Source organism: Artemia franciscana, chromosome 1 (assembly GCF_032884065.1).
Source record: "Artemia franciscana chromosome 1, ASM3288406v1, whole genome shotgun sequence".
Lineage (NCBI taxonomy): Eukaryota > Metazoa > Arthropoda > Branchiopoda > Anostraca > Artemiidae > Artemia > Artemia franciscana.
Genome location: NC_088863.1, coordinates 32,007,446 through 32,022,499, shown reverse-complemented (window position 1 = coordinate 32,022,499; position 15,054 = coordinate 32,007,446). Strand labels below are relative to the sequence as shown.

The 15,054-nt window shown below is 33.6% G+C and overlaps 2 protein-coding genes across 2 annotated transcripts in view; one reads left to right on the top strand and one right to left on the bottom strand.

The window, feature by feature from the left end:
• The window catches only part of LOC136028679 (ATP-binding cassette sub-family F member 2-like), a 335,229-nt gene that overhangs the window by 59,287 nt on the left and 260,888 nt on the right, over positions 1-15,054 (bottom strand). The window lies entirely within an intron of this gene.
• The window catches only part of LOC136028645 (cyclin-dependent kinase 11B-like), a 64,046-nt gene that overhangs the window by 12,205 nt on the left and 36,787 nt on the right, over positions 1-15,054 (top strand). The window contains 5 exon segments of the mRNA XM_065706473.1: positions 1,315-1,444; positions 4,038-4,157; positions 6,575-6,716; positions 9,814-9,981; positions 11,187-11,354. Of these exon segments, the coding sequence (XP_065562545.1) occupies positions 1,315-1,444; positions 4,038-4,157; positions 6,575-6,716; positions 9,814-9,981; positions 11,187-11,354 (728 nt within the window).

Here is a 15,054-nt window from a genome sequence, read left to right as displayed (position 1 = left end):
TCTGTGCCGCCCTGTTAACTTTCACGGTGTGGTTACAGAGTTTGTTCGCAGCAACAGTTTGACCACTTGCATGCAGCTTACAGTGGGTCATTATTAGGGTTTTAAATTCCTGTGTTATCCATGGGTTGTTGCTGTTGCTTACCACAACTGTTCTATTAGTGAAATGTTCATGATATTTCTGCAGGAGTGCAAAAGTTAGTGACTTGACTTTGAGGTTGATGCCTGCTAATGAACAAATTTTGTCAAAGTCGAAGGTTCCTTTCCATCTCTTGAAAGAACAGATAGACTCCTTAGTTGTAGGTAGAGTTGTGAACTTCTTCTTCTTGGGTATGGGGAAAATTGTTTTAGCTTGCCACAGAATGATGAAGCGATCAGAGCTTTGTAGTGGACAGAAGGAATGGGATGGGAGGTAATAATCTAAAAGGTTTTTAATTATGGGATCCAATGTACTACTACTCTGGTGGGTGAGAATTTTAGGCTGTTCTTGCAGGCCAATGGGGCATTAAACTAACTATATGGGAATGACTAAATAATCTTTTTTCGCCTTTCCTCTTTCAAAGAAAAGAGAAGACAGGGCAAAAGAATTCAAGAGCTAATCAGTTTTTAAACACGCTTGCATTGGTATGTATCTTTGTCATTTGTTTTTCCTAATGAGGGGGGATAAAAGGTGTACTGTGAATAAGTTTTCTTTTCTATGATTATGTATTGGTAATTTAGTGCATTTATGGTTTTCTGGTTAACATCAATGGCAATTTTTACCACATGGTAAGAATTTAAGCAGTTAGTTTTTTTTGCTACCAAGAAAACAAAAAGAGAGACTAAAGATTCGCCTTGATAAGACAAGTAACTTTTTCAAATCAATATAATATAGCTGAAAGTGTTAGAGTTGCAGTTATAATTATATTTTAGTTATAAAATGATTTAGAACATTCTAATAGCTAAAAATAAATTCCGAAAAGAGAAACAATTGTTTCATGTATGGAAAGTTACAAGTAAAATATATTTCTGTTCTAGTCCATCCTTTTGTAACTTAGCAATAACAAGGAAAACAACTGCCGAAAATTAAGTCATTCATCCTTGAGAACATCTGTGGCTAGACCAGTTTGTGAGTGAAACAAGTTTAGATCTATACATATACATATATATATATATATATATATATATATATATATGTATATTATATATTTAAATCAAATAGCTTCTGTAATAAAGTAAAACGAATGGAATATGTTTAAGGTGTTTTGGTTTCAGTGGCATTGTTTGGAATTTGGACTTGCTTATTCTTTGTTTTGATGTCACCTTCTTATTTGTTAGGCACCACAGTACAGAATCGCGACGAGAAAGAGATCATCTAAGAACAAAAGAAGAACCAAGGAAAAAAGATATGGAAGATTTGAGAGTAAAGTTGAACAGAGTGAAACAGTATGGTCGAGACAAAGACAAGGTATCGGTTTTTCGTTGTTCTTGAAACAAGGACATGCATACTTTTTTTTGGATAGTTCATTACCTGTTGGCTATATGCTACATATGCTATTAATACTTTGTAAGAGCAAAACACTAAAGCTAGATTCATGTTGTCCTGACATTTTTCTAGTTGGCCAAATGATCTGAAATAACTTTTATTTTAGTAATGCCCTTTGGAGCGAGGGAGCAGGTGATCAAAAATTGTGTTCATGTTTTTCAGTGCAAAAGAAAAATTTTAAGGAAGAACAACAAATGCCAAAGAATCTGAGTTTCATATTAAATTTAGCACTATAATTGTTTGCTGCTAGCATCCTAGATTTGGGATTGTTCAAGATACCTGAAATTTTTCTTTTTAGTCAGAATCCTTTTTTTTTATACTGTTCCAGTTTTTACAATTCTCGCCAGATTTACAAACTTTTTTCTGGATTAAACAAATCTAAAGCCTCTTGTGGCTTTAGTTTGTAAAAGATTTTACATGATAAAAGATAAAGATAAAGGAATTTAGACATTGTAAAAACAAATTTGGGTAGTGTCAAGTTGGCTAATAAAAAGAGAAGAAGTTACATTTAAAAATTAAAGATGTAGGCATTATTTTAGATGCTTGTTCATTTAGAAATTTGACTTTTGATAAGTCTCTTTGAAGTCAATTTTGAAATAAGATTAGTTGAATCATTTTAGTTCTGTTTTGCTCCCGATTTGTGTTAGTTTAGAGAGAGAGAGAGAGAGAGAGAGATCGGTATATTTAAAAACTATCGTAGCATAGCTAAATTCAGTTTTTTCACAAAAATCATACATTTAAACAAAAATCACACACTACAACTCGGCATTAAAAACTGATGTGAAAAAAGGCACAAATGAGTTTGCGTATCGATTGGTTCGTACTTTAGGGGGTACAAGTTTATTTCGTAATCGAGTTCGGCTATTGGGAGGGGCTGGTTCGGGTAGTAGTGATTGGTGGCTCTTATTGGCTAGGATGAATTTTCCAAATTGGTGAATAAGGTGTTCCAGCTGGACTTTAAGTGGAGATAAATTTAATTTAGCGAGGGCTTGATCGTAGCGTATGCCATGGTCTCGGAGTATAATCCTTGTTGCTCTTTTCTGGACGGACTCTATGTCGCGTAATAGGTACGCTGTGCGGATAGCAGATGGACCCCACACCGGGCACGCGTACTCGAGTAACGGGCGAACATAACACGTGTAGGCATGGAGAAGGCTTTTAGTATCACACCCAAAACGCCTCATTTTGGTAAGTGTCTGAAGGCTTGCATTAGCCTTGTGGACGGTTAAATTAATATGGGCACTGAAACTACAGTCACTAGTGAAAGTTACTCCTAAGATTTTTATTTCGTTCACAATCGGGAAAGGGACTAGAGGCATATCTATATTCCGCTTCAGAGGGTTAAGATGGTCGTGTCAAGCAGTTCGAGGTAATCAGCTGCGAGTAAAGAGTAACGTAATTACGACTGTAAAAAAAAATAATTTATGATAAAACATGTTTATCACAAGACTGCTTTTTTAAGGTAATTCCATTGACGTAAAGCTCATAAATGCGAATTCCCTACCAAAGATTACAAGTCTAAGAAATTTAGGGAATTATCAGAAAAGGGGGTTTACACAACAATAAAGGAGAGCTATCTTGATCGCTCAGCATATCAGAGAGCCTCAGTTCAGATGTTCTAAGCCTTATCTTAAACATATGTATAAGCCATATCAGATTTTCTACAATAATCCCAAATTTTGTATCTTTTCGAGAACGTTTTGGACGCGTGTTTATCTGTTTGCTTCTTTTCTTTCAGGGGTAATTTTATCGAACTAACTTCTGTTGGATACTGCGGGAGGGGAAATAGTTATAATAAATTTTATTGAAGAGGAGTGTCGGTACTAAATATTTTAAAAAGTACATTACAGTTTAATTTGATTGTTGATGGCAGGCTTTAGAATAATTTGTCGGTATAAACATGAAAAAAGGTTTTTCTAGATAAATTAAAATAAAATTAAAGTTCATAAAAAAAAACTGTCTTTGTTTTCACTGAGCAAATCACTGTCCCAAGGTACTTTAAATACAAGTATGTACGCGGGATATTTTTTTGGGGAGGGGAGGGGCCTTCCGCTTGTTTATCCTAGCAGTAGATAAAGTGTCCATTATTTTGAAGTTTCAGTGTAGACAAAGTACTTTAATCCTGAACTCTGACGAAGTACCTATTTACAGTATTCATTTTTTTTTATTTTAGTTAACTTTTAATTGTTATTTTACTTTCAACATTGAATGAAAACACACATTGTGAATATTCTTGTTTTTGAGGATCTCACAAACCTGGATAGTGTTTTTTTTTTATACATTGCTCTATATTGTTATCCCGAAGAAACTCTGCTAGAGACTGTCCATTGAGCTTGGGTCGGTATACTATTTGTCTCAATAGAAGTGAACTAACAATTTTTTTTTGCTGGGAAACTTTTATTTTAGTCTTAAGATCGTGTTAGACTTTTACTACAAAATGATCATTTCCAGTAGAATTATTAATCTGTTGGTGAGTTTAATTTTGGAATTTGAAATAAAGGTAACTTTCTCGTAGGGAATTATTGACAAAAATCGGCGGCACCACAAAACGGATAAAGATAAAAGAGAAAAAGAAGACTTTGGCCAAGAAAAGAGTGATAAAATAAAAATTAAAGAAGAAATTGTATCTCCTGTTGTAAGTGCATCGTTTTTATCAAATTTGCTTCAAACCCGTGAAATTCACTGTTAAAAATATGTTTTGGTAAAATATATCTTTTCCTTAAACCTATATACTGCTCAAAGCTTTTCGTTATTCCATTAAGAAATATTCTCACTTGAGGATTTTTAATATTTATGCTAATTCTTGATCATTATACTAGATAGATTAACTATCGATGCTATTTCTAGGGAAACAAGCTTAATTTTTAAGGGAAGAAAGGTAATTGTTGCTCTGATGAGAAATAAACTAGTATTTAAATAACAGTTAAAGACATCTCAAATTTCGATTTTGTTTGCTCATTTCTAATTCAGTTAGCATAACTGAATTTTTTTCAGGCTGCATTTATTTTGCTTTTTCCATGCATCTCTATCATATACAATCTTATTAAGAGCTTTTCATGTGTCTTGCATGCAATTAAATTTAATTTAAAAAAATTTCACAGATAATAGTATCTTAATATTAAATAAAAAACGAGCAGAAATAAAATTAATTTAATAAGTCAAACTTACAAACAAACTATGTTGGAAACATAGTGTACAGCAAATCCAATGAATAGAAGACTGAAACCTTATTACCTCAGATGGGAGTGGTGCACTCGCCTTCTAAACAATGAAATAATCATTTGCGCTGTGTTGAAAACTAAACAGATAACTTCAAATTCACTAATTGTTGGTCTTTCATTTGATTTAACTGTCAATTTTCCATATTTTGAATTAAATAGAAATGAAAAGAAAAACAAAATTATTTACAGCACGATTCCACACAAATGCATTTATTATACAAAACACTATTTAAACATGATAATTTCTGTTCTTTTAAAATTTGGCTTTATTATCCATCTAAATTTTGTTCTCTATTTATTATAATTTCTGCTAGTTCTTAAGTTTGACTTGTTATATGATTTTGTTTTTGCTCAAAGATCAAGTTTTTTTTAGTAATCTTGGTTTTAATAAGAGATAAGATGTCCTAAGATATAAGATATATTTGCGAAATTTACACTTAACGTCTCTTAACCTGAGCCATATATTGCACTGCATAATAATTGATATGCAGTATACAACCTTACATTTGTAATCAGCAGGCTTAAAATCCTTTAATGTTAATCTGAGTAAAAATCATCCAGTATTTTTTAAATGTGTACTTACGTGTTTTGATTGGAGATAGTCACAATGTAATCTTAGTGATATTTGACTAGTTATACTAAATTGTCCCGGGCAACTCCTTAATAATATCAGAATGATTATGTCAAGTGAGCAAAGCTGGGAGTACAAGGGAGGTTGAAGGAGGCCATTCGGGGCTCTCCGTTGAAGCAGATTGAAATACTTGTATGATTATTATTTCAAGAAGATGTTACAAGTTCAATATCTTTAAAATATATATCTAGTGTATTTTAATTGCGGACTTAGCCTTGAATTTGTAATCAACAAGCACAGGTTCTTGAAATAACAGTTGATGGAAGCCAAGCACCATTTGACACTTATATACTTAAAGTTTTCATTTTGAATATTGTTGCAGTATTACCTTCACGTTTGTATTTAACAAGCTTAGGTACTCTTAAATTTCTATTTTGCTGGAAATCATACGCTATTTGTGAAGTATGTATTTCATTTTTTTAAACTTTGGACTTAAATAACATTATGACCCTCAGATTTGAACTCACTTAGCTAACTGCCAACTTGTATGTAGGACAAGCACTATCTGTGCAATATGTAGGCTACACAGCGTCTTTTGGTTTTACTCTTTCTTTATTTCTTCACTAGTGACAGAATTGCGATTAGTTCACAAACCTCAACTACCATCTTTGCTGGAAATCAAACAGAATTTTGAAATGAATCATTAATGCATTCTGATTTGGGACTCAGTTTTGTAATCAACATGTTCGGAAACTTTTAGGCGCCAATTTCGTTGGAAACGATTAAACACATTTTGTATACATACTGTCTTTTGCTTTGGGGCAGTCATGCTGCTTTCTTAATTATATTCAGTAATTACGTCTAGTCCTTAATGACTAAACAGTCTCTGAATGACCATGAGGCAAAAGATGTATACCATGCCTATGTCTGTAAAGTTTGTTGTTGGGAGAGGAGTGTTCAGGGAGGTCTTTTTGATTGTTTTTATTAAAATGGCCATCTTTAAGTTTAGATCTGATGCAATTTGGGGCTGTAGGGAAGCCAGAAGTATGTCAGGTCCTATCTAAAGTATACTATTTTATGCCACTCGCTGATGTCTACCTTGATGTTAAAAATATTTTTCAAGTAATAAAATGGTTTGATTTGAACTGCTTTCTACCAACCAATCGCCCGTAGTAAGCTTTCTAGAAAATATAAGAACTGTTCGGAGTCATTTTTTTTTTTTTTTTTTTTTTTTTTTGTAATAAATTTGCACTATTTTAGCCATCGAAAGAAAAAGAAAAGACTGAAAAATTTAGAGAGAAACAAAAGGAAAGGCCTGAAGTCGAGATAATGGATTTAGAAGTGGAATCAGAAAATGAGAAGATGGAACAGGACAAGCGAAGAAAAAGGTTACTAGCAGCAGGTAATTGCCCTATTTGTAAGGTTCTCAAGTGTCATCGAATTTATCAAGCGTTTAAAATTCAAACATTTAATGACGTAATGCTTAATTAAGGTATCTCAAACTCAGTCTGGTGTCTTTAAGGAAGTTACCTCAAGTGTAATGTGGAACCTTAACGGAAAGTGTTTCAAATTTTTGCAATAAACGTTATTGTTAAAATTGTGACTAACTTTTTACTGGAACCGTGTACTCTGTCTTTGGCTGCTATTTTGTGATTCTTTGCCAGTCCCTCTTCCAGTGTCTCAACCTTCGGAAATCTTACCGCGGCCCCAGGTTCAATTTGAATGCTTGTAAAAGGTTTTTCTCTGACAACCTGGCTACTTTCATGAGGAAAGTGGCCACACGTGTACATCAGTGATTATTGTTAATTAAGATTGGCGCAACATCTGGCATGTAAGAGTTAAGGTATCGCTTTTTTGCAATTTAATGAAATTCTTCCTGCTGGTTATGGGGTCTCTTACCTCTTCATTCCGTGCCTTTGGCAGGAAATAGCTAATATTGAGAATGTATTTGAAACAATAATAACGAACCAAGTACTAAGGAACTAAGGAACAACTAAGTACTCAGTTCTGCTGAGTTCTCATTAAGGACCTCTGTAAACCCACTCAGCATGTTTTCAGATGGCGGATAGAAGAATGTCATGCAGATATGTGGATTAACTCCTGAAAGGGAGACGTGGACCACGGGATGACCCGGTTTCTGAATTCGTTAAACATTGCTGAAGCAGCTAGGTTTAGGGGTTTTATATTCCAATGAAATAGTAAGAAGGAGTCTAATATACTCTAAGCAGGGTTCGTTAGCGTATGGAAATGTCCCACCAGTCATAAACCTTCTCTCAGCTACAGGTTATATTGTTGGTGTTCCAGGGCGCTAAAAGGACGTTTTTAATCGTAATAAATAAAAATGACCTTGCAAGGGCCAGAGAGGAGTTGCTTACTGCTGTTCTCAAATTAGGCACAAGTCCTTTTTTTTTTATCCAAATACAATGAAATGCAAAAATCTGACCTACAATTACTAATGCTGTTGCGTCCAGGGTAATGACGGTGGTCATGCGATAGTATCTGCCCTGTTTTGGTCATACGATAATTTATTGGTGATAAAAACAGAAACGATTGGCCAATAATAAATTCGGCCCTGTAATTTCTATACTGGTGATGTAGAACTATATTATACTACACAAGCTGCACTTTGCAGAACTAACACGAATTCAGCGTCTTGCTAATGAGGTTCACCATTTTTGCCAGGGTTTTAAACAGAATTGATCTAGATTTATTATTGGTCAATGTATTAGTTTCTATGCTGTTTAGTTTTGATTTTGATTGGCAGGAAGTTTTAATTCCCAAATTTTTTAGATCTTTTGTAAGCAATGTCTGCGTAGATTTCTCTCTCCAGCTTTTTAAATACTGTGGTCCAATCATAGTATTTAAAGAAATGTCTTGCATAGTAATTGGATTGCCCCTCTTCCACGTCAGCTGCTGTGAACCCCTTAATGTTACCAAAAGTTTTTGAATTTTTTCCGTTGATGCAAAGGAGAGGGAGAGTCGCCTCTAGGTTTATACCGCTCTCTTCTAATTTCCACGTAGCTCGGCTATTTTTATTGCTTCTTTTGAAGATGCACCCTATTTGGAATCGATGTATTACACCCCTCTTCATATGGGATTTCTGGGATTTTAATCTTTTGGGATTAGCCAAGTGCTCTTCACAAACTTGAAGCCCTGCTGTGTCGACTATATTGCCTATTTGCCTCGGAAATTGAAAATATGCAATAGTAATTCTCCAATGATGAGGTGGAATTTAGGGACCTCTACTCTTCTTGCTTTGAACCAGAGATGATTCCTTGCTTCGAGATGCCACACATAGTTCGGCAAAGCTCAACTGATGATTCGGCAGTTTCTGATTGCCATCTAGGAGGAAAACCAGCCGGAGCCATCAAGCTTTATTGACAAGAATTAAATACCAGATTCTTAAGGTTCCTTAAAATTTAAAAACCAAAGAGCTTGTCTATTCAAAAACGTTATGTTATAAAAATAAAAATAAGACTAATGAAAGAAAAAAGGAAGTGTGAGTAAAGATACTTAAATTTTACTTGGAGTTCTGATGTTGGTATCTGCACCTTATTTTGCTGTACGTTTTTTTGTGAAGGCCTCATAAGGCTTGGATTTTCATTTCTGTGCATATCGTGACGTTATTTTGTACTTTAAATTTTCTAGTAATTTGATTAATGATCAGTAAAACTTCAATTCGCTGGGTTATTGCTATTTATTTTACTTTTTTTTCAACAAAAGAGCGTCGCTTTAGAGTTTCCGTAACGTTAGAAAAAGGAAAGAAAACATTAAACCAAGTTCATTTACTTTATTTTTTTTGAAGAAATGATTCTACTAACTAAAATAGTTAGCCTAAGGGCTGAAGACTTCTTGTTCATTTTATAATGTACCTGGGGGATATATGAAATTTATTTCGAAAGAGTGACCGTCAAAAGCATAAAAGGTCCGAATTTGTGTGTCAGAGCCAAGCTCAAAAACAAACACAGCCGAAAAAAAAGTAAGCATGAAGAAATTGGTGAAAAACAGAGAGAAATGGAAAGACAAAACATAAGTCAATATGTCAAAAAGATTAAAACTCTATAAAATAATAGAATTTAGGAAGAAATTGAACTGGTTGAAGTGGTAAACAAGGAAAATGATGTAAATAATAAGGAAGAGGGAAACTATGAGTATAAGTTTCTTTTTTCTTGGTGCTGCATGTAACAAACATTTTTAAGGAATTTAGTAAAAAGTGGACTATATAAATAAAATGTCCAGAATTAGTAAAAATGGGTTTTACACAATGGGTGGTAAAAGAGGCGGCAGGATACTTACTTATTTAACATATCAGTTATATAGGGGGTAAAGGAAAGATAGGAAAGTATTCCGGTAACGAAGAACTTGGAACCCCTTTCTGAAGAAATTACCGATGAATGTGTAAATATCCATCCCTGTTCACTGAGAAAAAAATTTTATAGGTAATATTAGGATTCTATCTCCGTAATTTTTTTTCATCTATCATTTGTTTTTACTTTTAGCAATGGAGCGTGAAAAAATGCAGAAAGAAATCGATGCAAGGCGTGAGCAAGAGAAAGAAAAAGAAAGACAAAAGGAACGAGAAAAAGAAAGGGAGAGAGAACGAGAAAAGGAACGCGAAAAAGAGCGGGATGAAAGGGAGAAGCAGCGTCTTGCGAAAAAGAAGAAGCGTAAGTCTTTTACGTATATTTGAATTACGTTATCAAACTTTTTAGACCCCTCCCACTTTGTTCAACCCTGGACGTACACCCCCTCAGAAAAATAATTTTAATAGCAGTAATAATAAAAATAAATTTAATAGCGGTTTATAGACAAAATAATACACCTTTTATTGATAATGGCTCGCGTTGATTGTTGCTGCTTCTATGTAACGAATAAGTATACCGAATTGACACACTATACAGGATGCGATTATTATTACGCAAATTTCACGAATCTTCTTGTCTTTTACCAATACAATGTTGATTTTAAAATTTTCTGCTGCTGTAGATTTTTAAATTTATTATCTCCCTCTCTCCCCCGTTGGGTAAGCCTCGCACATTCAGAACCTACACAAATTCAGAACTACACGCTACTTATTCAGAACTACGCGCTAGACAAATCTTGAAAACTATCAGTGAGAAAAGAAAAATTGATTTAAGGATCTTTACCTATTATAATATAAATCGTAAAACACAAACTTTAATTTTCTTTAAGCATAAATACCACATACTTGATACAAAAAGAAGAATACAGTAATGGACAAATCGACGATCAGTAATTTTAATGTGAATGGAGAATAAAGAAAAGAAGATCTTGAAGAAATGGAAAAAAAAATCCATCTATGTGAATTACGCCCTATACTTTGACCGGTATGCTTAGAACCTTTAAATTAATCTCGGGGTTATCTTCCAATAACCTTTTCAGCACACAGAGGGGAACCCCAAGCCTAAACCCCTCCCCTCCCAAAGAAGGAGGAATTATTGCCTAGGAGCTCTTTGCAATTCGAGCATTTTCACTGAAAATGTTTACTGAATTAAGCATGTTTACTGGATATTTGTGTTTTAGTATTTCGCAAAGGTTGTTCATAATTTGCTCATGATTGTTGTGGTACGCATAAGTTTGGTAATCAGAGAATTTTTCTGTGCAAGGGATCAAACGTAAAAATGTGTGCTTTACATTTAAGATTTAATCGGGTATTCTTTGACTCATTTTTTAGGCAAACACCGCCCCCTCCTCCCCCTGGTGAAACAGTAGATGTTGTATCTTATTTAGATAGCTTATAATAATTGTCAGTGCTCTCGAATCATACAATAGTATTAATGTTGTGATATACCAGTCTTTGTCAAAATTCATTTAATTGAATATATGGCAATACAATACCTTTGTTTTAAAGGATCAAGTCATGTAAAGAAAACAAAAAAGAGAAGAAAGAAAAGTGAAACTAGTATTGAGGAAGATTCTAGCGAAGAGGAGAGCAGCTCATCAGCAGCAAGTACGTCCGAAGAAGAATCTTCCAGCCGGAGTGAGGAGACTACGTCAACTGATGACGATTCTGAAACAGGTATGCATGCTTAATAGCTGCATCATTAAAAACAAAAAAACGTCAAATGCATTTGGCAAATTTTTTCATTTGTTTTGAAAATTCGGCTTTCAAAAGTAAAGTGATTTTTTTTTATTATTATTATTCTAAGAAGCCATGATTTGAATTTACTCGAACTTATGATTTTTTACGGCAGGAACTGACCAATGCTAATCTTACATACTAATTTAATGGATAAGCGAGTAGGTGGAAATTTCAAAAACCGCTCTTGGGTTTTCAGGTTCTTTTCCTTTTACTCTCTACTGTGCTTCTTGATTTCCCTCCTATAATCATTTTTTTTTTTTTTTGCAATTTATCATTTGAGGAGAAACCTATTTAAAATTTTATTCTAAAAGCTCCGGAGACATAATAAATTGAAGTTTTAAATGTTCCTAGATGGATTAATTTAAAAAACTTTTTCCCAAAATCAAGTCTTTCAAAGAAAAGTAAAGAGCTGCGTTAAGCCAAGAATGAGCAGAAATAAATTCAAATAATCTTCCTACCTTAAATTCACCGCAAATCACTATCAATAAATAAATGAATATCAAAACGAACAGAAATTACTATAAACGGCCGAGTCAAACTTAAAAATAGCAAAAATTAATATGAGTAGGGCTAATAACCTCCACATAATTTTTGCTTTACTGAAAAAAAACAAACAAAAAAAAACAAAAAACAAATGACTGTGGATTATCAGTTTAATTGACATGCACTAATATTTATTCCTTCAAGGTTTGATAATTTTTTATTTATGAAAGTAAGAGAGGTGAAAATATTTAAAACGCATTTTGTTTTCAGTAAAGTACAAATTCTGGCCTTGAGAAGGCATGGAGGTTATTAGCCATTTTCATATTAATTTTTGCTCGTTTTGAGTTTGACTCGGCCGTTTATTATAATTTCTGTTCGTTTTGAGTTTCATTTATTTATTGATAGTGATTTATGGTAGTTTTACGCTTTGAAGATTATTTGACTTTATTTCTGCTCATTCTTGTCTTAATGGAGCTCTTTACTTTTCTTTGAAAAACTTTTTTTGCGGAAAAAGGTTTTTTAAATTAATATCTGTTCGTTTTTTATTGACATAATCTTTTTCATGGAAAAAATAATATTTTATATCCTTTCAGTTTTTCTATTAGAATCCATAGTATGAGTTGCTATTTGTATGTTGGAGAAATTTAAAAAAAAAATTTTAATCCTGACACAAACAGCATTTTTTATTTAATTTTATAGCTTCTGAAGATAACCTTAAAAATAGAACTTGTATCATTCCCGAAAAATTTTACCTATGCTGTTTGACAACCTGGATACACTTGCATTCTCTTTTTTTTATTATAAGAGCAGAAGTAGTAATAGTTGTATCCTCAAAAGTTTCAACTTAATATTTCCAGTCGTTCTCAATATATTGCTGAGGTGCCTTATTGGGAACCATCAACACAATGCCTTTTGATTTATTTTAAAGCAACATTTAGTTTTAAAGCATAATGGGTCGATTGCATAATTGTGGGGGGTTGACATGCCTAATATATCAAAAGACATAGTTGCTGGATCGTTCTACTATGCTGAGCAAAACGGCTATCTCAAAAGTTTTATTAGATGCGTTTGGAAAATAATATTGGTTTGAAAGAAGGGCTGCTTGCCCTCCAGTCTCTTTTTACTCTTAAAAAGGGCATCAGAACTTTTAATTTTGGATACAATCAGCTCCTTTAAATAATTCAATGATATTTATAGCTATTATAGAGTGGTGCTGCCAATGATATTGCTTATATGCTCCTTTGAAAACCTGCATGCACGCAGTTTTTTTGTTTAATTGAAACTCCTAAACGTTTCCTATAAGCTTTATCTTAATACCCTTAGCGTCATTAGTTACAGTTACTTTATTAGTAGTATTAAAAGTATAAATATAGTACTTTCTGACTAGGTCAAAGTGTCCTACAACTTGTGCTGAAGGGTCTAAATTAATAATATAAGTTGCTCTTCAGATATTGCTTTGCTACCTTTTTGAAAGTCCACATGCTCATAATTTGTTTTGATTTAGTTCAACATCTCCCTAAATATTTCTTAAAAGCCTCGCCTTAATACCCTTAGCTTGCGCAGTAGCAACAGTTGTAGCAGCATGCGCATAGCACTTTCGGTTTCTTCAACACCCCCTACAACACACGCTGAAAGTTTCAGTTTTATACATACTATCAACCGTTCCTGAAGCATTTCTGATGTGTCTGCTCGACAACCTGTGTAGGCATAGTGTGTTTCGAAACAGTTTCTGTGTATTCCAAATATTTCACCTCAATATTCCTAGTTTTAATAGCAGTAGTAGTTGTAGTAGCAGTAAAATTAATTTTAGTAGCGTAAGCTTTTGTGGCAGTAGTGGTAGTAGAAGCAGTAATTATGGTAACAGTAGCAGTAGCATGAGTAGAAGCAGTAGCATTAAGATGCAAGTATTTTCTTTTGGTTGGCTCAACATCCCAATAAAACTTAAAAGCAACAGAAATGATTCGTATATGAGGGGGATTGCCCCCTCCTCAACACCTCGCTCTTTGCACTAAAGTTAAAAATTTTTCCGAATTCCTTAAAAATGGCTCCTGAAACACAAGGATTGTTTAATTGGAACTATAAGTAGCTTTTTTTAAGTGCCGAAAAACTGTTGCGTGATGAGCGAAGTGCTAAGGATGGGGCAATCCCCCTCATATACGAATAATTTCTTCTAGTTTTAAGTTTTAATGTTGCCCTTTATTTTCAGTTGAAAAAAACTTGTTTTTTTCTTTATTTCATGAAGCTCAGAGACTAACCTTTTTCTAAAGGCAATAGAAAAAGTATGTCAAATAAAGTAAAAGTTTATAAAAATGAAAAAAGTAAGTAATTACGAAAAATACACGAAACAATAGCTTACTTACAAAAACTAAGATATAAACTCCCAGCATCCAGTTCTGTTGAGCAATGCCGAAGTGTTGGACGGATTTTTTTAACAATATCGACAGTTTTAAACTTGGTTATCAAACACCAAAATATTTAATGCCTTTAGACTCAGTTTTTATAAAAACTAACGCCTTATCAAAGTAGTTTGTTCAAAGTAAAACATTAAAACTAAGATTAAGAAAATATGGTAAAAATTGCGTAATAAGGTAAAAATTTTGCACATTGAGTCTTTTGATGTAGGTCAGATTTCCCCTTATTACTGTAAATGAAGTAGTGTGGTAGTAGTAGTGGTGGTAGCTGTAGTAGTATTGTTAGCATACAAATATTGCCTTTTTGATCATCTCCCTTATAATTTTCTGAATTTTCCAAATTAATTATAATCAATTATACCTGTGTTGCACCCTTTCGACAATTCGTATACACATAACATGTTTTGATATAGCTCAACACTCCCCTCAATGTTCTATGAAAGTCTCGTCTGAATATCCTTCGTCTTCTTCGAAAGTAAAGTTCAAACATGCATATATTTCTAACGTATACTATAACATATACTAGGTGTAAACAATCGCCTAACTTAAAGCCCTTGTCCTGAGGACTGTGGAGAGGTTGACACCCCTAAAGACTTAATTACTGGGTCTTTCAACAAGGCTGAACAAAGTAGCTCTCTTAAAATTTCGATCGGATATGTTTTGGGAAGGACAGGCTTGGGGGGAGGGGTTTGATTTCCCTCCATTCACTTTTGACTCTTAAAAAGGGCACTAAAACTTCCAAC